The sequence below is a fragment of the Lynx canadensis genome, chromosome F1, assembly GCF_007474595.2.
Source record: "Lynx canadensis isolate LIC74 chromosome F1, mLynCan4.pri.v2, whole genome shotgun sequence".
Taxonomy (NCBI): Eukaryota; Metazoa; Chordata; class Mammalia; order Carnivora; family Felidae; genus Lynx; species Lynx canadensis.
In genome coordinates this window covers 18,267,076-18,292,862 of record NC_044319.2, presented here as the reverse complement: position 1 = coordinate 18,292,862, position 25,787 = coordinate 18,267,076, and the positions used below count along the sequence as shown (strand labels likewise).

The window sequence follows — 25,787 nt, the reverse complement described above, 5'->3', positions numbered from 1 at the left end:
AGAGAGCCAAAATGTCAAGGATGCAGCAGGACTGGGAACGGTGGTCCTTACCTTCTTTTTGGGGCCTGCAACATCTCCCTGTTAACATAATTTTCATAGGGCTGGAAAAGGAGTTATTTTAGTTTCAGAGCTTTTTTTAAATAAATATTTACTTATTTTGGGGGAGAGTGCCAGCGGGGGTGAGGGGCAGAGAGTGGGGGCCAGAGGCTCCGAAGAGGGCTCTGCGCTGACAGCCTGACGGCAGCCAGCCCTGTGTGGGGCTTGAACTCACGAACCACAAGATTATGACCTGAGCTGAAGTCGGTCACCCAGCTGACTGAGCCACCCAGGCGCCCCTCAGAGCTTTTTTTAATGAAAGCACACTAGCCGAACACTGCCCCCTGTTCCTTAGATGGTTTTCCCAGCCCACTTCAAAGGTGGTGCCTAAACAGCTCTGCCCTCTGCACCCCGTTGTCTGGTCTCCCGTGGCAAGGGCCACTGTGTCCTCGTTGGGGGGAGGCAGGGCTGCTGGTCCTTATGAATTCAGTGCGCCTGAATTATATGCCAAAATGAGACAATAGGTGACCAGGTCACCACTCTTTTCTTCCCTTCTTTCCTTCAGAGGCATGACCAAGGCCTTGTGGTTTATCTTTTTTTTTTTTTTTTTTCGGAGTCGGGGAGAGGATAGCCTTAGAATTTATTACCAAACAAGACCCTTCACCTTACAGAAAAATCATCCCTTCCTTCTCCCTAGAATAAGTCATCAAATCAAATCAGTCCTTACTTTTAGGGATAAATTTGAGTCCGTCACCAAGAGATTGTGATAAGGACTACTTTTTGCCAGAAATGAGCAAGAGAAACTGGACAAGTAAGAGACATAATCCAGGATAACAAGACCAGATAATAGGGTTGTTCCCAGGGCCAGGAAAGTGGTGCCATTTTTTAAATAAGACAGCACCTGTTTTTTTTTTTTTTTTTTCCTTTGGTAGGCAAGCTAAGAATCAGCCCTTGGCTCATGTTGGAAGAAGCAAATCTGATACCTTAAAAAAGAACAAAATAAAAAGGAATCCTGAGCTTGAGCTTAAAATTAACCAGGTCCATCTTCTTGACTAATTTCAAAAACAGCACAGAGGCACCTTGACCCAGAAACCTCTTTCCCCATCACTGTTGGGAGTCTCCTTCAGAGAGAATGCCTAAGAACGTGGGCAAGAACAGGAACAACCAAGTTCTAGAGGTCAAAGCAACCTCAAGAGAGCTTTGGGTTTTGTCTCCTTTTTAAACCATCCAAGAGAGAGGTGTGTTTTTCTTTTGACCTCTAGTGGAGGAGAATCCAGCCCCTTAGACCCCTTCTCATCTGCGTATTTGTTTAAGTTCTTCAAAGACACACACGAAAAAGAATATGCCGTGGTAAATACACTTCAGCCCTCTGGCATGAGTGACTGCTTCACAGGCCTCTCCACCTCCCACACCTCCATACCCCGCCCTGGCCCCAAAAGGCCCCCACGTAATCTTCATAGCAGATACACAAACTGAAACTGTCGGGATACCTGTATAGCTCATGTAGTTGCTGAACGGAGCCCCCGGGAAGTGGGTGAAGCCACAGGTATCGTTGGTAGGCTCTGGGTCCTGGCACAGCTTACTCTTGGGAGTAGGGGCGGTGTCGGCACAGAGGTCTCCCGTATCCATGGATGGCACTGTCTCCCTACAGGGGTCATCACAGGATTCCCTCTCACTGACCCCTTTGAAGACATGGTAGAGTCCCAGGACATGCCCCACCTCGTGGATCATAATGTTGGTATGGCCAGGCATGCCATAATAGGCTGGGTTGAGGACAACGCCACCTGCAATGGAAGATTTGGAAAACATCTCTAAGCATGTAACGAATAGCAGCCTCTGATCCTTAATTATGTCTGCTGGTAAACATCCAGTGTTCAATTTCAGCCTCTAAGGGAATACTGTATAACTTTTAGTGGCATTCAGTCACCTGCTTTTCCCTTTGGTCACAAACACCATCTGAACTAATTAATAAATGCGTCTTTACCCCCAACGTAGGTGAGGGCTGTTCTAGAAGCCAGGGAGAGCAATAAAGATGAAACGACATGATAGAGGGCCAGGATTCTTAGCGCTGGCTGTACATTAACAGCACCTAGTGAAGTTAAAAACACAGATGTCCTAGAGACCTGAATGTCAGACCTGAAATTATAAAAATCCTAGAAGATAGCACAGACAGTAATATCTCTGATATTGGCCATCGCAACATTTTTCTAGGTATGTGTCCTGAGGCAAGGGGAAATAAAAGCAAAAATAAACTATTGGGACCTCATCAAAATAAAAAGCCTCTGCACAGCAAAGGAAACAATCAACAAAACGAAATGGCAACCTACTGAATGGAAGAAGACATTCGCAAATGACATATCTGATAAAGGGTTAGTATATAAATTATATAAAGAACTTACACAATTCTATACCCAAAAAACAAAGAATCCAATTTAAAAATGGGCAAAAGAAATGTACAGACATCTCTCCAAAGAAGACATACAGATGATCAACAGACACATGAAAAGATGTTCAACATCATTCATTATCAGGGAAATGCAAATCAAAACTACAATGAGATTTCACCTCACACTTGTCAGAATGGCTAAAATAAAAAACACAAGAAACAGTAAGTGTTGGTGAGAATGTAGAGAAAAAGAAACCCTTTCACACCACCGATGGGAATCCAAACTGGTGCAGTCACTTTGGAAAACAGTATGAAGTTTCCTCCAAAAGTTAAAAACAGAACCACCCTATGATCCAGGAATTGCACTCCTGGGAATTTATCCCCAAAATACAAAAATATTAATTCAAAGGGATACATGTACCCTTATGCTTATTGCGGCATTATTTACCACAGACAAATTATGGAAGCAGCCCAAATATTCGTTGACTGATGAATGGGTAAAGAAGAGAGGGTACGTGATATACAACACTATTCAGCCATAAACATCTTGCCATTTGCAAGGATGTGAATGGAGCTAGAGAGTATAATCCTAAGTAAACTAACTCAGAGAGGATAAATACCATATGATTGCACTCATAGGTGGAACTGAAGACACAAAACAAATGAGCAAAGGAGAAAAGAGAGAGAGAAACCAAGAAACGGATTATTAACTATAGAGAACAAACTGATGGTTACCAGACCGGGGGGGGGGGGGGGGAGGATGGGTGAAATAAATGACAGGAATTAAGCATACTGGTGGTACTGATGAACACCAGGTGATGTATGGAAGCATTGAATCCCTACATTGGACACCTGAAACTAACATAACAGTGCATGATAACTCCACTGGAATTAAAAGAAAGTGAAACAAAACTGTCAAATCCATTACACTCTTGAGGAGGGCACCTGTTGGGATGAGCACGGGGTGTTGTATGGAAACCAATTTGACAATAAATTTCATAAAAAAAAGATCCATTACACTCTTGGTAGAAATGTAAATTGATACAACAATTTTTATGGTAAAGAGAATGGAGGTTCCCCAATGTATACTTTTTAATTACATTGTTAATTCATTTCAAAAAAAATCAATGTATATGTGGCAGCAAAACAACAAACAAACAAACAAAAACACAGATGTCCAAATGCTAGCCCCGATGAAATGAATCCAAATATTCGAGGATGGGGATCTATGCCTTAGTATTGTTTGAGACTTCCCAGATTGAGAGCCATTGGTATGGATGAAAGCACATGGGGTTTAGAGTCAGGGAATTCTGGGTCTGAATCCTGGCCCTCCACATACTAGCTCTGAGGACTTGAACAGCTATCTGAGCTTCTAGGACCTCAGCTGTGCCGTCTGTAAAGTGGAGATGATGACACCTACTTCCTGCTTTTTGTAGGTTTGGGTCTTCTAAAGCATTTGGCACGCTGGAGGAGTTTAGTAAATGACAGTTATGTGTGCTGCTTCTGAATTCATGACCCATACTCACAAGGAGCCAACGACCACTGAGACGAAAGACAAGTCCAACCAAGCTACCATTCACTTCAGAATGTCAGAGGCACTACGGGAATATGTCCCACCCTCACCTCCCCCAAATCTCCCTGAGAACACCAGGGAGGTGTTTCAAAGAACAGTTGACTGCATTCATCCGGGCTTGGATGAAAGTAGTGGGCTCGCTGTAACCTTCCAAAAGTAAAGGCTAAAGACCTCTCAGTGTCCCAGCTTCTATGTGTCTAGCTTCCCGATCCCAGCTTTCCAATCTCAGATTCCCAATCCCTGCTTTCCTCCTCTCCCCACGGTTGGAGCCACTTGACCTTCAAACATTGTCGGGATCGGGCCTCATCCTCATCTCTAGGACCTGAAACAGGGCCATGTCAACGGCTCTGGACCAACCCTCTGGTTGCTTCCAGGCTGCCCCTGACCCTCTGATTCAGATCTGACCCCAACTGCCAAGCCGTGCATCATCCCTCCTACCTGAGCCCTCCCTGTATCAACAGTCCACTGAGTACGGCAGTCCCTTCAAAAGAACGGCTCTGCTTTTCTTCTGTAAGATCCTTTCCAGGGACTGTCTCATTCCTGAATTCTATGTGGTGCCCTAAAGACAACTACATAAATGGTTTCATGGGCAGAACAGAATCATCTGGTATCTGGTGCCACACCCGGTGGCTCAACCTGCCCTTTTAGTGACTACCTTCCAGCAAATGACAGTTTCTAGGTCCAAGTTCTAGCTTCTCCCAGTCTACTCAGACATGCTGACATTAACCAAGGCATGCCCAGACACGTCCTGAAATACACACTCTGCTCTCACATCTACATCAAAGCCAGACATCACCTCCCTTGTTCATCATTTCTATCACTTCCAGTAGAAGTTTTTATTCTCTCATATTAACCTTTTTTCCTTTTATAAAATTATTTTCTGTATATTTCTTTCATTTGTGCATCATTATGTCAACACAAAGTTATTTGAAAACAGATCTATTCCAGTAACATCCTGGGTGCTCAGTATTTGCATAAAGCCAGCAAAATGCAGCATTTCCACGTTTCAAGATGCTGACCCCTTCATGTTTACAGCAATGGCACTAGTAATCATCATCAAAGTTCATACTTTGGCTCTCAACTCTTCTTTGTTTTTTTTAAGGTTATTTATTTATTTTGGGAGAGAGAGAGGGCATGAGTGGGGTAGGGGCAGAGAGAGAGAATCCCAAGCAGGCTCCATGCTGTCAGCACAGAGACTCATGCAGGGCTCAATTCCACGAACTGTGAAATCATGACCTGAGCCGAGATCAGGAGTCAGACATTTAACCGACTGAGCCACCCGGGGGGGGGGCCCTCTCAGCTCTTTTTCATCCACATGAGTAAAGGTGCTCTAAGAGCACCGTGCTGTTTGTGTCATCACTCTATTCTGCCTTCCTCCACCCCAACCCTTCCCCCCCCCACACACACTTAACCTGTTTCCCTCCTCCTCCTTTCCCTTCCCCCACCTCTAAGCAAGATTTGGATTCAAAAAACCAATCTGGGAGTGCCTGGGTGGCTCAGTTGGTTAAGGGTCTGACTTCCGCTCAGGTCATGATCTCACGGTTCATGGGTTCGAGCCCCAGGTCGGGCTCTGTGCAGACAGCTCAGAGCCTGGAGCCTGCTTCAGAATCTGTGTCTCCCTCTTTCTCTGCCCCTCCCCTGCTCACGCTCTGTCTTTCTCTCTCTCAAAAATAAATAAACATAAAGAAAAAACCAATCTCAGGGGGCGCCTGGGTGGCCCAGTCAGTTGAGTGTCCAACTTCACTCAGGTCATGATCTCATGGTCCATGAGTTTGAGCCCCACGTTGGGCTCTGTGCTGACAGTTCAGAGCCTGGAGCCTGCTTCGGATTCTGTGTCTCCTCTCTCTGCCCCTCTGTCATATCTGATGGTTAGGTGTGCTTGAGAAAAATGAAGCATGCCACACCCACCTCCTGCAGATTGACTGGCCTAAGAACTATAGCTTCTGAAAAGCCTTGCAGCAATTTTGTTGAACCCTTTGCTTCCCAAACTTGTTTGAACGCAGAACCTGTTTGGGGTAGAATACCTTTTGACGTAAGGAATACTGGATTCCTTAGAGTACAATTCATACAAAGTACCAAAGACAAAGAAAACTCTCAAGTAACAGTTACTTTCTACCCATACATATGGTCAGTCCATCTCAAGTCCTCTTGGGATCTCCTCCAATGGTAGAAGAAAGGGGTTATAACTGAATAGAAATAAGATTACAGGAAGAAGGGCTGGCAAAAATAGGAAGGAGGGGTGGCTGGGAGTGTGCTTCTGGGAGCACTGGATGAGGATGAGAGTGGTCATTATACTAGTGGGTGTCTCATCATCCTCCAGAAGTTTCTGCCTCAACCCCAAATGAGATATTTCCCAATATAGGAATATTCTCCTTTCAATAAACCAGCTTATTTGTAAGACGAGGAAGACGCATAAAAATGCAAGTTCTTACCACGCTCAGCAAATCTCCTCCACACCAACGATAGTGGTGAGAGTTTTCTGCCATAGCACTCTTAATGCACATTAAGGACAGTGTAGACTTAACCAGGCAACACTTAAATTTTAATTAAAAACATAAATCTTTTATGTTCTATTTTTTTTTACTGTTCTATTTTTTTACTCCAGAAAGATGAGACTTTCGCCCCCAAATCATTGTATGGAACGCACAGTAATAAGTTCAGTTGCTATGTGTGTGTCAGGTAGAATGTTATATATTCTAATTTAGAAGTAAGTGCTGTGTGCACCAATACATGTTGAGGGAAAAGCCCGGGATCCTCTTACAGTAATTCTGCTCGCTAGAGCCTGAGGTTAGGAAATCACGCTGGACCAGAACTTAAGAAATTTGGAAGGTGGCCCTGACCCTGAGTAGTGTATGACCTTGGCTCTGCTCCTTCATCTTTCCCAAGGTTAGCTGCAAAATGAGGGGGCTAGCCATGTTTCTCACCTAGAGTCCCTCTCATCTCGTGCCTCTAAGAGCTAACATTCGGGACTGTGTCGGCAATCATAAATACCACGTGAAGAAAAACTTGGGTTATCACGACTGTCACCCCCTTGGCCTCGTAACCTGTGTTCCAAGACTCCCCGCCTCTCGGGAGCCTGAGGGGCAGGAGAAAGCTGGGCATGAGCAACCACATTCTATTCAGATCTGCTAGACCTTCAAGGGATCCAGGCTCACCACCTGCTCATCCTCACGCCCTCTCCTTCCCGTCCCATGTGCAGGGGGTCCCACATGCTTCTTCTAGTCAACCTTTATTCCAACTAAAACACACTTGTGAAATTATTAAGGGAGTAGGTTTTAATCATACAATCACACACCCATCATGAAGGGAGAGACTTTATTTCATGGTTTAGTTTATAAAAGTTCTTTCATGTGTTGATAAAAATCACACACACACACACACACACACACACACACACACACACACACACTCATACCAAAGCCTGAGTGAGACATAAATACTGGCTGCCCAAAATCTAAAAAGAAGAATGGGAGAACTTCTTTTCATTAAGAAGGAATGAGACCTGGGGGCGCCTGGGTGGCTCAGTCGGTTAAGCGTCCGACTTCAGCCAGGTCACGATCTCGCGGTCCGTGAGTTCGAGCCCCGCGTCAGGCTCTGGGCTGATGGCTCAGAGCCTGGAGCCTGTTTCCGATTCTGTGTCTCCCTCTCTCTCTGCCCCTCCCCCGTTCATGCTCTGTCTCTCTCTGTCCCAAAAATAAATAAACGTTGAAAAAAAAAATTTTTTTTAAATTGTTTTTAATGTTTATTTATTTTTGAGACAGAAAGAGAGAAAGAGAGTGTGCACATGCAAATGGGGGGGGGCAGCGGGGGGCAGAGACAGAGGGAGACACAGAATCCGAAGCAGGCTCCAGGCTCTGAGCTGTCAGCACAGAGCCTCACGCGGGGCTCGAACTCACGAACTGTGAGATCATGACCTGAGTCAAAGTCCAACGTTTAACTGACTGAGCCACCCAGGCATCCCTGTGTTCTCAGCTTTTATTTGCTACATGGAAACAGGAAGTAGAAGAAAGACATGACAATATATACTTTCAACAATATCTTGGTTCTTCAAACTTTACTCTAAGACACTATCAGACTCTAACTTCATTCACCTCCCCAACACTTGTTTTGAAAGGCTGCTTAGGAGATGACGACAAAACCCAGGAGTGCCCACTCAAGGGAAACTTTGAAGCGACAGTGTGAATGGAGGGCAACAATTTGGAAGTACTCACATTTTACCCCAGTGGCTCCTGGTCCCTTAGTCCACAGCCAATTCAAGAGGTCAGGCTCTTCTACATTCAGCCATTACCTCCCTAGGAGGTAGAATATGGAGTGAAAAGCAAAAAAAAAAAAAAAAAAAAAAAAAAAAAAAAGGAAGCCCTTTTCTGTCTGTGAGATTTTCAAAGTGTATGCCATTTATTTGGGCACTGAGGAGATTCAGGGTTTAGCCAACATGGTAAGTGAACGAGGGTAGTGATCCTTGCCTCACATTACCAATGCCATCACCACCATCTTAGCCCGGAACAATTTTTTTTTTTAACTAGCGGAGGAGAAAAGAGATAAAAGGGAAATAATGGGACTGTACAGATGGTGGTGGGTCCAGATAAAGTGGACTGTATTCTATATTTCAAGACCCCAGTAAAAGGATTCAAAATAGGTGCATGGATCTGACAGCAGGGGGATCTTGCCTTATTCCAGTAACGGATTCCTGAGCAAGTGCCCTAGTTCTAGAGAAAACTGGCTAAGAGGGAAGAGGGACAGAGAACCTCCGCAGAGACCCCCTGAAGGTAGGGCCTTGTGATGGAAACAACAGTCATCTCATGTGACCAGCATCACCTGATAATTATTAAGGACAAAATGCATTCTTTCCCCTATGACCTTGGCATTTGTAAGCCATCTCTAAAGACAGACACAGCCTCAGGCACAAAAAAAAAAAAAAAAGTTCAATTGACTAAGACTAAATGTCTACTACCCAGCTAAGTGGGGGCTGAAAATAGAAATTAAGTTCAACTATAGAAGAATAAATAAAAGTTACATTTCTTGCATACATGAATGTATATATCGAGACTTGAAGTCAATCCATGCCAGCACCACTAACTTGTGCATAGAACATAACATGAAAGGGGCTCCCTGGATGTAGCAACTGGTGGCCATATGTGGCACAGCTGTTGCTTAATGGACTGACAGGGAAGCACAAATACATTCTTAGAAGACCTTTCAGCCTTGATTATTAGGGACAAGCTAAAACAATAAGACAGGGCTGTTGTGTGGTCCAGGGGATGGTGCAGGGGAAGAAAAAAAGAGCAGTTGTTGACTAAAAGATGAAATCTCAGCAGTAGAGAGCCCAAGTCCCAAGGTGATGCTGCATTTCCAAGTTCCAACTGGCTTTTCTCGGCTTTGGCACAAGACCGCCAGAGTGGCACATGGTAAAGAGAAGGATTCCCAAAGCTACTTCTATTAAAGAAGAAGAAGGAGAAGGAGAAGGAGAAGGAGAAGGAGAAGGAGGAGGAGGAGGAGGAGGAGGAGGAGGAGGAGGAGGAGGAGGAGAAGGAGAAAACTCAGGCAGTTTGAGTAAAGGACATGAGTTGAAATGACTTGAAAACAGTTCTGTAAAATTTTTAGGGCTGAATGTTATATGGCCATAAAGCAAGGAGGTTGAGGGCTAGTCTGCAGGTGCTTCCATAATTACTTCCAGTTACTGGCTGAACCACAGTCCTCCAAACACACTCTCCACAACAAGGGACAAAGTTACCAAAGTATGCCTCAGGGTGGAGGAAAAAGCACTTCAGGGCAGGGCAAGGGAAGAAGTCGCGGAGGCAGATGGACAGACAAAGGGAGAGAAAGAAAGGGAGGTTAAAAAAAAAAAAGAGGTCATGGAAGCTAGAAAAAGAAGCAAGCTTTTAACAAAACCAGCCCAGAATCCATCCATCTCCAAATCTTGTATTGGCTTCTTAGTTTTACAGCCTGTGGTCTCCTTAGAAGGAAGTCCTTGTTCTGGGCAAGACTGAACCAAGACAGGGGCACCTGGGTGGCACAGTCAGTTAAGCGTCCAACTCTTGATTCTGGCTCCGGTCGTGATCTCACAGTTTGTGAGTCTGAGCCCCACATCAGGCTCTGTGCTCATCAGCACAGATTGGGATTGTCTCTCTCTCTCTGCTCCTCCCCCTCTTGCTCTCTATCTCTCTCAAAATAAATAAAAATAAACTTAAAAAAAAGACTGAACCAAGACAAGAATGTGCAGAGGGTGAAGATTGTGCAGTCTGATTTCACTTTCTGTCCTCTTTTATAGTCTCTCAGCCCACTCCTATTTTCAAGTGTCGAGCACTCAGGGGTCTTTAGCCACCCCCACACCATGGGAGAAAAGTAATCTGATTCATAATAGCTGGAAGAGGTCATACCCAGGCACTGGAGACAGTCTGTTAATCCTTTCCTTGCGTATGGATATGGTAGTGTTACACACACACACATACACACACACACACACACACACACACACTCATACCAGAATTTTAGGCACCACAAAGTATGAATGGGGAAGATATTTTTAAAATTCATTTATTAATTTAGCATTTATTGAGTATCTGTTCTATGTCAGGCACTGTTCTGGACACGAAGGGTCCAATAATGACTAGGACATGTTTTAAAAAGAGGAGACCTTTCAAGTAGTCACAAAAAAGGTGATTGTTTACTCCACCTACTTATAAATGCATGAACCTACCTTTGGAGCGCCTCAATTTCAGGGCATGAAATTCATATCCTAGGTCAATTTTATCTAAAGCCTTCAACATCCAAGAATGCTCCCAATGTTCAAAACCCCAAGGCACCCAGAATAATCCCATTTGCTGAATATCATCTTCTGACAATTAAATTATCTATAATAGCAGCCAGTGGGTAATTCCTAGGGACGGTCCTCATCTTGTTCCCGTCATGTAGCCCCGTCTCGTGAATGATTCTAGAATCCCTCATATTTACATGAGCTCTCCAGTTTAGGTCTCTCGTTTATTCTGTCTCCAGGGAAAATCATCCCGCTTTGGCACCGTAAAGAGAGGAGCAGTGGACTGGGGACAAGATCTGTTCCACTCTGGCCTGGCCACGTAACGACTACTTGCACCAGCGTGCTCCTCGTTACCTCCTGTAGACTCTTCGGCCCATCCCACTCTGCTGTCGGCCCCTGCACTCCACAGAAGCAGTCTGGCCGAGATTTCCAGACTGCCACGTGTCAAATCCATGGCTATTTCTCAGCACCTGCCACCTCACCCACACGGTGCATGAATGTGTCACAACTGATGTAACACGCTAATCTCAGGGTCCAACAGTTTGGTTGGGAGCGTGCTGAGGTTTGCCCTGGGGACTCCTAAGTTCTGGTTGGGGGAGAGATATCGTACCTCTGAGCAAGTTTCTGCTGCTTTCACCTTCCCCTGCCCCCCATGGTGCTGTTACTTTGCCTTTCCCCAGATAGCTGCCACATTTGCATGACCTTGGTTTTTGCTGTTGTTTAGTTTTGTCACATTTTTTTAATGGTAATTTATTTTTAAGAGAAAGAGAGAGAGAGAGAGAGTGCAAGAGGGGGATGGGACAGAGAAAGAGAAGGGGGACACAGAATCTGAAGCAGGCTCCAGGCTCTGAGCTGTCAGCACAGAGCCGAATGCGGGGCTCAAACTCACAAACCGTGAGATCATGACCTGAGCCGAAGTCAGATGCTTAACAGACTGAGCCACCCAGGCGCCCCTGCATCACCTTGTGCCAGCTCTGGCTCTCTCCTCCAGTCCACCGGGCCCCAGAGGAGCCAATACCTTTCCCGGGCACCAAAAATCTCCAGGTTGAAGGTGAGGTGGTAGACTGAGGCCACAACTAGAAAGGGTAATCACAGACACGTGGTATTTGGAGCATCTACTACTCTTGCTGCTGCTACTAATGGAGCTAACAGTTATTGAGGCCCTACTATGTGCCAGGTTCTCTTCCATGTGCTTATCATCCCCATTTTATACTTAGGAAAGGAAGGCTCAGAGAAGTGACTTGCTCAAGATTCCATTTGTTCTTATCGAAGGGAGGCCATAGCCCACTCTATTATTCAAAGACTTTTTTCTACATGACCTGAAGACCCGATAGGTTTAAACCCTCATCAGGAGCCAGGTTCAAGTTCCCTCCCACTCAGTTCTGGGGTCCCCTGGACACTGGGGCATGTTGCTAGTGATCTGAACAGGATTTCAGAGTGTTCTTTGGCCGTACAGGCACCACCTAGAACAATTAGAAAGATGACTGGCCCAGAAAACTCTGAAGTGTCTAACTTCTGTGCCAGAGAACGACAGATTCTCCTCTCTAACCTGGCCAAAATGACTTGTACTGACTTCATTTCTCTGCAGCAGCTGCATCTGTGGCCCACACGGGACTTTCTCAACGCTCTGTCTTTAGGTAGCTGGTATACCCCTGAATCCAGCTCCTCCTCTTGCTTCTGTGAAAGTCCCTTCATAGTCAGATTGCAGAGACCCCAAACTCAACATATCCAAACCAAACCAGCTCCCCATGTGCTCCTTCTCTTCCTGTATTTTCTACCTTGGCACCACTATGCACTCAGTCAATCAAACAGAGTTCCTTTTTTTCCCATCTATTTATGATAACAAGTTTCTCAGCACTCAGAGCTATCAAAGAAAACAAAAGGCAATGTATAACTGGTGCTGAATCTTGTTGCCCTGTAGCAATAACTACTATTCATCCACAGAGACAAGAACTAATTTGAGGAAGAAAAGCCACATTTTCCTCATTAAAATAGGCATTTCTCTTTTTGTTTGCTAGTTATTAATCAACATTTTAAAACAGTGTTTTGATCAATTTTGGACAAGTAATCATTTCAAAAGATGACTCACTGAGAAGAAATCTTTTGACACTTTATAACTTATGATCAGTATCAACGTTAATATCCTGTTTGTGTTACTGCACTACAGTTTTGCTGATGTTACTGCTGGAGGACAATGGGTAAAGGGTACATAGAATCTTTTGGTACCGTATTTTAGAACATATGTGGACATGCAATTATATCAAAATAAAAAGTTTAATTGAAACATTATCACAAAAGAGTTGTTTTATTTATTTAAAATATGTTTTTGGGGGCTCCTGGGTGGCTCCGTCGGTTAAGCATCTGACTTCAGCTCAGGTCATGATCTCACATTCCGTGAGTTCAAGCCCCGTGTCGAGCTCTGTGCTGACAGCTCAGAGCTTCGAGCCTGCTCAGATTCTGTGTCTCCCTCTCTTTCTCTGTCCCACCCCCCCCATCCTTGCACTGTCTCTCTCACTGTTAAAAATAAACATAATAAAAATAAATAAAATAAAAGATGTTTTTGGCAGAGAAACAGATGACTCACTAAAAACTTTTAAAAACATGTGTATGCTACGTTAGTGTGAAGTTCTACAGGAGAAATGGAACGGAAACACAAATTCAAAGAGAAAAAAAGTACAATGAATAACTTGCCAGTGTTAAAAAAAAAAGTGCATGGCCATGAATTTGTGAATGATGGTGATTATCAAATCATTATGTGACCAAAGATTCATTTAGGAGAGTACATTTAAATTTTATTTTAAAACGTCAATAATTTAAAATGATATGGCAGGAATTATTTTCTTTGCCGCTATTTAAGCTTCTAATTATATTTTTAGATGTTGCTTTTAGAGAGCACAAGTAAGTTTGGAAGGCACTGCTCTAGCCATCCCAAGTACATTCCACTCCTCAGCACGCCCAGGTTTTGAACGGCCTGAACCTTGGTATCCCTCAGCTCCTTTAGCCCGGAATTCGGTCTCATGGTCTGCCAAGCCAACTATGGCTCCTCTTTCAACTGTCCTCTCAAGCCTCCACCCCTCCGGGAGTTCTTCCCTGATGCTCTGAGCACAGTTAGGCACTTTCTCTCCCTGTTCCTACCTGACCTCACATTAGGTGCCATCCCACCGTAGCAGAAGTGTGTTATATGTATGTCTGCCTCACAGTTACGCAGCGCAAACCTTTAGGGTGAACTCATTTTATTGTTGTAACTCTAAGTATTGCCACAGACCGATTCGACAGCTTTTCTTTGAATAAATGATTACGAGAACGGTATGGCCAGCTTACAAAAAGGCTGGTTTGCCGTAAATTTAAGTCTCCTGCCTTTGAAGATACACTTTCGGTTCAAGTGCTGTGTACTAAGGCTAAAGATGTCCAAACTACCGAACGTTAGAGCTCAAGGGGATCTCATTCATTTATTTATTTATTAAAGAATTCTACCCTGCGTTACCACAGTCTTAAAAGCACAAAATTTTGCTAGAAGTCAGAAAGGCTGTGGATGGAAACCACAAGCATGCAGTACATCGGTCTTTGTGCATACCGACTTAAGGCGTTGGTAGTCAGAAACTAGATTCAGTCTTCAAAACTCTCAGGCTAGTGTACTTATCTGCCGACCCTCAAAATGCAGGGTTCTTGAATGTTGACACAAACAGACAATCTTAATCTTGAGGCTTGGAAAGACCCTATTTAGAAAATCCTAATGTCTTCCTCTATCACGTTATGCTACACCTGCTCTACCCCTGAGTCATGTCAATATGGTTCCTTTGTTCAGTCACAGTTATGACCGAACCAGAAAAAATAAGAACGCGAGCAACTTCATATTGAGCCAGACCTTTCAGCTGTTCAGTCTAGTGTTCTACTTTTGAAAAGCACAGTCAGGAACATGTTATAGGAGAACAGTTATTCCTCAGGGGTTTAAGAATAAAATATAAATATGTCTAGCTTCTTTTGCAATTCTTTACGAGCCAGTGACTCATGAGACAATTTCAACTCTTCTTGAAACCACTTCAATTTCATACCTTCACTCACTTATTCATTCATCCCTTCATTCAGGGAGCCTTCGCAGAGCACATAGAGGTCATAGAACTTACTCAGATTTCACCAGTTGTTACGATCACTTGTGTGTGTATGTGTGTGTCTTGTGGTTCTTTGCAATTTTATCACAATTGCGGTACCTTGAACTACCACCGCATTCAAGACACCGAACCGCTCCATCACCATTAAGAATCTCTCCTGCTATCCTTCATGTCACACCCATCCTATGTCCCTCTCCCCACACCCCGATCCCAGCCCCTGGCAACCACTAACTTGTTATTTCTATAATTTCCTCATTTTGAGGCTACTACATAGAATTTTGAGAATGCCACCTAAATCATACAGCATATAACTTGTGAGATTTTTTTTCATTCAGCATAATATCCTTGAGATGCATCTAATTTGTTGTATGTATTCACACTTTTTTCCTTTTTTAAACGTTTTTATTTTTTGAGGGAGAGAGAGACAGAGCATGAGTGGGGGAGGGGCAGAGAGAGAGGGAGACCCAGCATCCGAAGCAGACTCCAGGCTCCAAGCTACCAGCACAGAGCCCAACGCAGGGCTTGAACCCACGAACCATGAGATCATGACCTGAGCCAAAGTCAGCCGCTTAACCGACTGAGTCACCCAGGTGCCTCCCCACTCTGTTCCTTTTTAGTGCTGGGTAGTATTCCATTGTGTGGACGTACCACACTTCGCTCAGGCAGTTAGCATGGAAGGACATGTTTGTCTTCTCCAGTTCTTAGGCTCTTACAAATAAAGGTGCCATGAAGACTGATGTACAGGTTTTTGAGTGGACGTATGTTTTGATTTATCAGGGATCAATGTCCAAGAGTCCATCTGCTGGATCATGGGGTAAGTATAGGTTTAGTTTTATAAGAAATTGCCAAAGTACTCTCCAGAGTGGCCGTGCCATTTTACTTTCCCACCAGCAATGTATGAGAGGTCTGGTTTCTCTGCATCCCCACCAACATTTAGTATTATCACTGTTCTTTATTTTAGCACTTCTAAAAAGTGTGTTATGATACCTCACTATGGTTTTAATTTGCATTTCCCTAATGGCTAATAATTCTGAACATCTTTCCATTTGCTTATTTTCTTTGGTAAAATGTCTGTTCATGTCTTTGCCCATTTTCTTTTTTTTTTTATGTTTATTTATTTATTTTATGAGAGAGAGAGAGAGAGAGAGAGAGAGAGAGAGAGGGAGAGGGAGACGGAGAGGGAGAGGGAGAAAGAGAGGGAGAGGGAGAGGGAGAGGGAGAGGGAGAGGGAGAGGGAAGAGCAGAGAGACAGGAAGAGAGAGAACTCCAAGCAGGCCCCCACCCCCACCCCACTGTCAGCACAGAGCCCGACATGGGGCTCGGTCCCACAAACCATGAGATCATGACCTGAGCTGAAATCGAGTTGGACACTTAACTGACTGAGCCACCCAGGTGCCCTGAATGTCTCTGCCCATTTTCTAACTGGAATATCTTACTAGTGAATTTTGAAATTCTTTATATATCCTAGATACAGATCTTTTAGGAGATGTGTGGTCTTCAAATATTGCCTCCAAGTCTGCCATTTCTTTGTTCATCTTAACAAAGTGTTTCTCAGAGAAAATTTTTTAAGTTTTAAGTCCAATTTATCAGTTTTTATTATTATGGACCATGCTTTGAGTGGATATGTAAGCACTCTTCATCTAGCCCTGCCCTGAAGATTTTCTCTTATGTTTTCTTTTAAAAGCTCTATAGGTTTGTTTTTTATATTTAAATCTCTGATCTATGTTGAGTTAATTTTTTACAAGGTGTGAGATTCATATTGAAATTCAATTTTTTTTGGCCCATGAATGCCCAATTGCTGTAACGTCATTTGCTGAAAATACCTATTGGCTATTGATGTCTGTAGCATATATAAAAATATTGCCTCTTTCATTTCTCATAGTGGCAATATATTCTTTCTCTCTCGTGTTTTATTTTTTGATCAGTTTTTCTTGGCCCCTCCCCTAAAAAACTTAACTTTTTTCTAAGTAATGTTTACTTTCTTTTTATTTCTTCTCTTTTTCATTATTCTTTTTATTACTTCCTCTGTCTTCATTTTTTATTTAATATGCTATTCTTTGCTCGTTTCTTGAGATGGATAGCTTCGATTTTTCCTTTTCTAATATATAAAGCTACAGATTTCACTCTACTTACAGTTTCTTGTATATACCACAAGTTTTGATACACCCTATTGTCATAATCATTTTAAAATATGTTCCTATTTCCCTTACAATTTATTCTTTGAACCATGAGGTAATTAGAAGTTTATTACATAGTTTCCAAATATTTGGAGACTTTCTAGTTTTTTGTTGTTTTTTTTTGTTTTTTTTTTTGTTATTGACTTCTAGCTTCTTTCCAGTGATATGAGATAGCAAAGACTTCCTGATGGCAATTCTCTGTAATTTACTTTTTGGCCCTTGGTAAATTTTCCATGACACATGAGAACCGTATATTCTTCACTGTTTAAATACACTTTCCTAATTTTGTTAACTAAGTCATTTATTAATCATTTTTCAAATATTCTAGACCTCTACTAAATATTTATTTACTTACTATTTTCTGAGAAAATTGTTTTTTTTTTTTTTTTTCAACGTTTATTTATTTTTGGGACAGAGAGAGACAGAGCATGAACGGGGGAGGGGCAGAGAGAGAGGGAGACACAGAACCGAGCCATCAGCCCAGAGCCTGACGCAGGGCTCGAACTCACGGACCGCGAGATCGTGACCTGGCTGAAGTCGGACGCTTAACCGACTGCGCCACCCAGGCGCCCTCTGAGAAAAGGAAAAAAAAAAAAAAAAGAGGTTAGAGTGGGAGAGAGCCAAAGCATAAGAGACTGATAAAAACTGAGAACAAACTGAGGGTTGATGGGGGGTGGGAGGGAGGGGAGGGTGGGTGATGGGTATTGAGGAGGGCACCTTTTGGGATGAGCACTGGGTGTTGTATGGAAACCAATTTGTCAATAAATTTCATATATAAAAAAAAAAATAAAACACCAACTATGATTTTGGATCTGTCTATTTTCTTTTTCTTTTTGTCAAATTTTGCTTTACATATTTTTGGGCGTGTTATTGGATGTACAAATTTATCACAGTTATATTTTCTAATTGAATTTACTTTTTCATCATTATAAAGTATTCCTACTTATCTCTGGTAATATGTACTACCTTAAAGTTTACTTTATCTGGTATAAGAAAGCTATACTGACTTTCTTTGGACTAGTATCTTCATTATATGTATATTCTCATCCTTATACTTTCAGTCTTTTTGTGTTCTCATGTTTAAGAAATGTCTCTTACAAGCACCACATGGTTGGGTTTTGTTTTCAATCTGACAATTTTTTGACTTTAAAGTGGTATGTTTACAGGGGCCTGGGCGGCTCAGTCAGTTGAGCATACTACTCTTGATTTCTGCTCAGGTCGTGATCTCATGGTCTTGAGATCGAGTCCCACGTCGGCTCCACACTGAGCATGGAGGCTGCTTAAGAGACTCCCTCTCCCTCTGTCCCTCCCCCACTCCTGCTTCCTCTTCCTCTCTCTCCCTCTCTCTCTCACTCAATAAATTTTTAAAAAATTAAAACATATGGGTATCTCAAAACATTTCATGAGACATCTTGTTTAAAAAAATGATATGTTTTTTCCATTTGCATTCAACATTACTAATACATTAGGTCTTAATCAATATCTTACTTTTTGTTTCTATTTGTTCTGTTATTTATTCCTATTTTCTCTCCTTTGTTGCCTTTTCTGGGTCAATTCATGTCTTGCTGGTTTAACTTGTAAAAGACTATTTGTCTTTTAATGGTCACCCTAAAGGCAACAACATGCATTTTTTACTTATTACTGTCTAAAATTACTAAAATCAGTATTTTTCTAGATACAGGCAAGGAAAGCACCTTAAGTTCTTTAACTTCATTTATTTTCTGTCTTTTGTGTGGTTGTTGTTATCTTTTGATTCTACCCATATTTTAAACCAAAAACACATTTTTATTATTACTTTTAATATTTGTATCCTAATATCATTCATTCCATTTTATATGTCTCTACTTCTCATCTGGGGTCATTTTCTTTCTGCTTGCATAGTTTTCTCTAGTATTATTTTACTGCTGATATTAAACCATCTCAGTTTTTATCTGTCTGAATATATTTTAAATTTTTCTTCATTTCAAAAGATATTTTTGCTGAATACAGTATTCTAAGTTGACAGTTATTTTCTTTTAGCATCTAAGAAATTATATCTGCTCTCTGATGACCCCCATAGTATCTGTTGAAAAGTCAGCATATGAATCTCACTGTTTCTCCTTTTAAAGTAATGTACCTTTTTTCTCTAGCTACTTCTGAGGGTTTTTTTTTTCTCTGTTTTTGTTGGTAAGTACTTTTGCTGTAATGGATCTAGTTGTTATTTTCTTTCTATTTCATCCTTCTTGGGGTTTGTAAAACATTTTGAATCTGTGGTTTGATAACTTCTGTCACTTTACAAAAGTCTCAGCCATTATCTCCTTGGTACTTTTTTGACCCGATAGCTTTCTTTTTCTTCCAGATCTCCAATTTACATTAGAAAATTTCCATCAGGTCTCACATGTCTCAAGTTATTTTCTATATTTTTCCAACACTTTTTCCCCCTGAGCTTCAGTATGAATGTTTTCTACAATTTTCTAGTTCTTTTATTCTCTCCCTTACTCACAAACCTATTAATTTCCTAATTTCAATCTATATCTTTTGTTCTAAAATTTCCATTTAATTCATTATTATTCATTCCAGTTCTCTGAATATACTCTCCATTTTAAATACATTTTTAACATATTAATATAATTATCTTAAAGCCAATATCCAATAACTCCAGTATTTGGGTAATCTGTGAGTCTGTATTTATTAACGATTGCTTATTTACCATCATTTGGTCCTGTCTCTTGGCATAACTGATAATTTTTTATTGATTGCTGGATACTGTGCATAACAACTTGTAGAAGCTCTTCATGATGCTGTCTTCCTCTAGAGTATATTCAATTTTCTTTTGCTAGGCATTTAAATATAAGCAAATGACTTTCTTTCACGCAGACATTTAAGAGTGTTCCAGGCTGGATTTTAAGCTTTGTATTATATGGGCTCTTTCTGTCTCTCAGGGCCCCTCCTCTTTGACAGGGAGGGCCTCAGCTCCAATTTTTTCTCCCCTCTACTATGAGACTCCTGAAACCATTGTTTGGTTTTTTAATCTCTTAGAAGTTATTTTCTATTTATTTTCTTGGCCACTAGCCCTAAGAATGCATGGGTTAGTAGTTAGCAGATATTTTAAAAGAAAATTCTGAGCAGAACATCAGGCTCTTTTTTGGGATTTCCATTTCTATGGGAGTCTCGGATGACTTAGAAGGCCTGACCTCCAATTTTTGTCTCCCCAGTAGTGAGATTTCATCAGGCTCTAGCTGCTCTCTGCTCTGCCTCTATTCCTTTCACTGAGAATTTGGCAATTTCCCTGAATGGAAAAAAACAACTGAGTTACATACAGATCTCACTTTAATGCATTTTCTTCTCACTGGGATTGGGCGTTCATCCTTGTTGTCTCGGCTGTTGTCCGATGTCTTCAAATAAGTTTTTTCTTATTTTATCCATTTTTATAGTTAAATGAATCTTGTCAATGGCTCAGCTCCAATAAAGTTAGAAAACATTCGGTGGTCTGCTCCCAGCCCAGTGATTCTTATCAGGAGTCCAAGACTTGTCTCCATAATGGCCAGACAGATCACTTCTAAAGGTTTTTAAACACATAGATTCAGTTCCCAGTGATAGATCTGGGAATCATGAAAACTGCAGCCAGGTAAACCTCGCCTTCAGGACCCTCTCACATATACACCAAAAACGTTAAACATTGGCAAATCAGGTGTGCACTAACTTGGGGATACTTTTTTGCAGTGTTGCGTGTTCCTCTGAACTCACTATTACTAAATGCATTATTGGAATATGATCTTCTAGCCTACCATGAAGGCTAGAATGACACATTTGCTTTCATCTAGAAAGCACTAACCCCACAAGTTTCTGATTTCTCATGTACCCTGAGCTGCAAATATAAAATTTAGTGGTACAAAGATTGCAGAGCCCTAAAACTGTATCGGATACCATAGAGTCAATGGAACCCAGCATACTAACGCAGCATTCAGTTGGGACCACCCCATGTTTAATTTTTTATTGTCTCCTCCTTTGCTTGAGATATGTACCCCTTCTAGATGTTGACCTGATTCACTCCAGAGATCTTCACGTTCTGGTTTCCCCCTGAGCAGCAAACAATATTTTTTCATCTATTGCTAACCTACTTCTCGTCTTCCACCTTCCCCAATCCACAATACTAGCTGTCCTTTGACAACTTGCTCATATTTTCTTTAATTATCAATTCAACCTGTTTTGGACTCTACTTCACAATGACCCAATCATACATGGATTTCACATCTACGGCATTATGTGATCTTCCTTCAATTTATTTCTCTCTGCCTCATAAATGATTACTAAGAAGATTAACTTCACATAACCTATTTCAAGTCATTTATAAAATGGTTTCTAGTCTCTACAGTCATTCTCTTTCCAACATGAAAGATTCCTCCCAGTTACGGTAATGCAGTTTTAAAATAAATTTTGATAGAATCCCACTCAAGACTCTACATATAAATTTTATTGAGTAATTCCTTTTTAGCCACATTAACTGATTTAATGACTTATTGACTGATCAGTAAGATTTCCTTCATAACAATGATAACACATTGTAACAGGAATTATATTTCTTAAGAATGCAGAGGTTCAAGTGTTAAGGTGTCACCCTTTTCCTAGGTAAGCAGGCAAGTCCCACCGGCCTGAATTTCCCAGGATATCCTCAGGCCCCCGATCCTGGATCCGTGGATCCCGAGGACCCATAGGCACAGCACGCCAGCCTTCCCGCACAGTGATGACTGCAAACCAGGTTTTACAGTCCAGCCAACTTCTTTGCTAATTTCCTCCTCGAGGCTCTCCAAGATGTAAAACGGATCTTATTACACATCAGCAACTTATTTACCTAGAGATCATATATTTGTCTAGAACATCCTGAGTATTTGCCACTGTTTGCTCTAATACCTCTTTCTTACCTGTATTAAACATTTTGACAGTTTCTCCCAAAAGCCATCCTCAGCCCAAGGCAGTGAATTCACAGAGTGAATGTATTTTTCTCTTTATTTCTTTTTTCCTCAAACTCCCTTCGCATAGTCCCTTGGGGCCCCCTTAAGTTTTCTGCCATATCTGGTCTTCACTTACCCAGGTGACTGATGGCTTCCTTGTCCCAAGGCCAGGTGGCAGCGCCTGCAAGGTCTTCCCGCACGGAGCTGGCAAAGTAGACATTGAGGAAGTGAGTACTGTTGAGCTGCAGTGCCTCCTTCAGCTCCTTCACACTCATGTATGCCCTGGACAGCACACAAGAGGAGAGCACGTCACGCCGAGGATCAGTACATAGAAAACAGCAGAGCCAGACCGAATCAGACTCTGACACTCCCAGCCAGCATTGCCCTCTGGAGGGGCAGAGGGGCAGAGACCAGACTGTCATGAAGATCACAAAAAAAGGCACTAACACACATTTGGCAGATTTACTCCACGATAAATAACGTGGAGTTATTTTATTATTAGCACGGTATTTTTAGCACTATATTATTTATATGAATATTCGGTGTTTGATGTCATACTCCATTCCCACTCTACATCTAGGTTATTTTTTCAAGATAAATCTAATGATAGTCCTAATTATTTGCCCAGAGGATTAACCCCAGGCCATGGTGAAGTTCCAACTCCCAGTTCCTGGTTCCTTCTGCCACACTGCATGAATGTTATTATGATCAGAGGACCAACTGAATCTCTGTTTCAGTATATGGTGACTTTGGGCCTTATTTAAAAAAAAAAAACATAATGGTGACTAGGAAACATAAAGTAAAAAGAGAGAAAAGAAAAGATGAGTTATGGGTAGGAAAAGATATCATAAAGTAACTGCAAAGAATGTTAATTGTGTATGTATTTTTCTTTCTAGTCCCTTAATCTGTAGACACGACTCCAACTCCGACTACCTTATGCTGCCTAACAAGTATCTTTTCTGGTGGCCTTCAAAGCACTAGGCAATATCACGTTTGCACTTATGCACAGAATTAAAGGTCTACTAAAAACACATGCATACGGCCCATAAAAAAGGGAAACAAGCATGCTGTCCCTTTATGAGCTCATACATAGCCAAAGACCTTCATCTTCCTCGCATCAGTGAAACTTTAAACTTACCATAAGCAAACAGACTCACTCAACAGTCTCACTGAAGAGCTATTTTAAGAACAAGCAACTAAAGCAGAGCCCAGTGGCCCTTTGGATCCACTGGATGCTTCCCGTAGTGATCATGGTCTGCCACTCACAAAGGGGAATGTCCCTGTCACAGCTTGAACTGGGCAGACAGCTCCCTCAACATCAGTTGGAAATTTCCTTCACAGATCATGCTTCATTGCTGCCATTCTGCTAGACCAGCTGAAATCCAGAAGCTCATGTTAGGACAGCGTGACCCTTCTTCTCTTGCTTGTTCTGCCTCCCAACCACACTGTTGATGCAATCTATTTAATCCACATGTAGGATATACTGGCAGGGAGTACCCAAAAAATAGAGATCCCAAAGAAGATTGTTTCTGTGTTCTTTGGAACAGAACCAAAAAAAAGGGGAATAAAAGTTAAGAAACAAAAAAGAGTTTGCTTTCGAACCACAGATACTTGGGAGAAAACAGATTTAAAAAATACTTTTTCATATTGACTTATAATATCTTGGAAAAATCGTTCTAAGCCCCAAGAAATCATCCAAATTCCACGAGGTGATGTCACATGTGATCAGAGGGATATTCCTTCTGCTGCTTTCCTGGAGACACAATGTTTTTTGGACTGTCGCCTGCTTTTCCCTGGATATTAGTCACATTCTCTTTCCCTTTCTCCTTTATGAAAAATAATGACAATTTCCTGTACTGACAAATTGATGGTTTGGAGCTATGATGACATCAAACAATTCTTCAACATGGAGAAGCAGGGCCAGAAGAAAGGAGCAGAGAGAGCATGAATGGGGAGAGAGAAGGGAAGGGAAGGGAAGGGAAGGGAAGGGAAGGGAAGGGAAGGGAAGGGAAGGGAAGGGAAGGGAAGGGGAAGGGAAGGAAATAAGCTTAGAAAGAATCAGAGACTGAGCCTACACACAGCTCAAGGTACCAAAAAAGACAAGTCACACCCTTTCTCTGTTTCTATTTCAGAGTCCCCATTAAAATTGGGAGTTGGTAATTTGACAGGTTTTTTTTTTTTTCTCTTTTCTCCTCCCTCGCTTTCCCCAAATCCCCCTGCTCCTGGCATGGTTTACTTGGGCTATCTGTGTGTTACTGGCTTCTCTGTCTGCCATTAACCAGCCTTGGCTACCATCCTTCTGTCCTCCCTCAACCCAGCAGTGGCACTAATTTCCCTTGAGCACACTCCAAGAGGCCTCCTCCTCCACCAGCCTCATTAGCTGGTTCTACTCATCTCCCTTGTTCTTTTTGCCCAATCCTCTCTCAAGCCATAAAATACTCTTCCAGATGAGAGTGTTTATGTCATGCTGGTGGCAAACTGGGTGTGGTTGCTCTGACTCTTGCACTCCACAGAGATATGTGTAGATGGAAATCAGCACATATAAGGGGGGAATACATTTTAAAAAGCTAGAGATGGTTGGAAATAGTCATTAAATGAACTGGTAGAAGATAATCTTATTTTGTTGGCAACAAAGATATTTTTTCTAGATTATTGCTTAATCTATAAAGAGTAAAGCTGTAGCTATCAGTGTGTCCACTTTGCATGTAGGATGCCTTGCCTATAATAACATGTACACCTTTTCAGAACTTAGAGCTAATAAAGATAAACAACTTACTGATGTGACCAGAGCCTGGCTTAGACCTAGGGTATGGAAAAATGGACATTACTCTTAAATTCAGAGCATAACATCTTGCTTTAGAAGTGATGTGTTCAGAGAGAGACTTGATACGCAAAATAATTTATTCAAAGAAAGGTCAAAAAATATACATAAATGTCAGAAAAAGCATAAGCTTTTTGAACTGACCAGACCGTGTATGGAAAGGGAGATGAACTGAATTAATCTGCTTAATTTCTGCCAGGATCTCCGTTTGCTCATATTCCCCATACCCTGGACTGAGGTACTCACCATAAAATTCTCTCTGAGGTCTCAGACCAACCAAAGTGAAATTGCGTTTGATGTTTATAAAAATTGTCTCAGAAACAAGTTCTGCTTGAGGCACACATATCAAGTTGTTCCGCCCACTGCTCATGGCCCCTGGAAGAATGCATACCCGCCTCACCATTTTATGACAGCAACCTGCTGGTTTGGGATTAACCGTTGCCTGCTATCTAGACCTGTATTTCTTTGTCCCCCAGACTTAGTGCATTCATTTGGATCCGTGCCGTGGCTCCTCGACTGCTGACTCCCAGCCACACTCCAGTGTCTTGAGAGTACATGCAACCCCAACTTTTGCTTCGTTTCTAAGGAGAAGTGAAAGAATATAAAGCATGCCTATTTGTGCTCTAGCTTAATAGTTGAATAACTGATTCCTTTGTAGACTAACAGAAATAATTTCAAGAATGGAGGCAGAAAGAAGAAAAAGATCACAGGCTGTCTGAAGGACACTGAACCGGCCATCAAAAATTGGCATGCTGAAAAATAAGACATAAATGATGCACGTGTGCCCCGAGACCTCCCACAGCCAGAGCAAGCCCTCTCCAGAGGAAGGCCCTTCTACAGGTGAACAGCAGCCTCTGTGACAACAAAACCGGGTGCTCCCAAGGCCCTTCAGCCAATCAGTGTCATGGCAACAACGGTGCCGAAGTTGGAGTATTTTCGGTTGGTTAGATCAAAACCTTGCTGTCATTACTTTACACGATGGTTCTCTACCCAGTGTGTG

The 25,787-nt window shown here is 42.1% G+C and overlaps 1 protein-coding gene across 1 annotated transcript in view; it reads right to left on the bottom strand.

The window, feature by feature from the left end:
* The window catches only part of LOC116737828 (pappalysin-2-like), a 123,714-nt gene that overhangs the window by 656 nt on the left and 97,271 nt on the right, over positions 1-25,787 (bottom strand). The window contains exons 3-4 of the mRNA XM_032591706.1: positions 22,103-22,248; positions 1,527-1,820 (exon numbers count right to left, since the gene is read on the bottom strand). Of these exons, the coding sequence (XP_032447597.1) occupies positions 1,527-1,820; positions 22,103-22,248 (440 nt within the window). The remainder of the gene's footprint in view (positions 1-1,526; positions 1,821-22,102; positions 22,249-25,787) is intronic.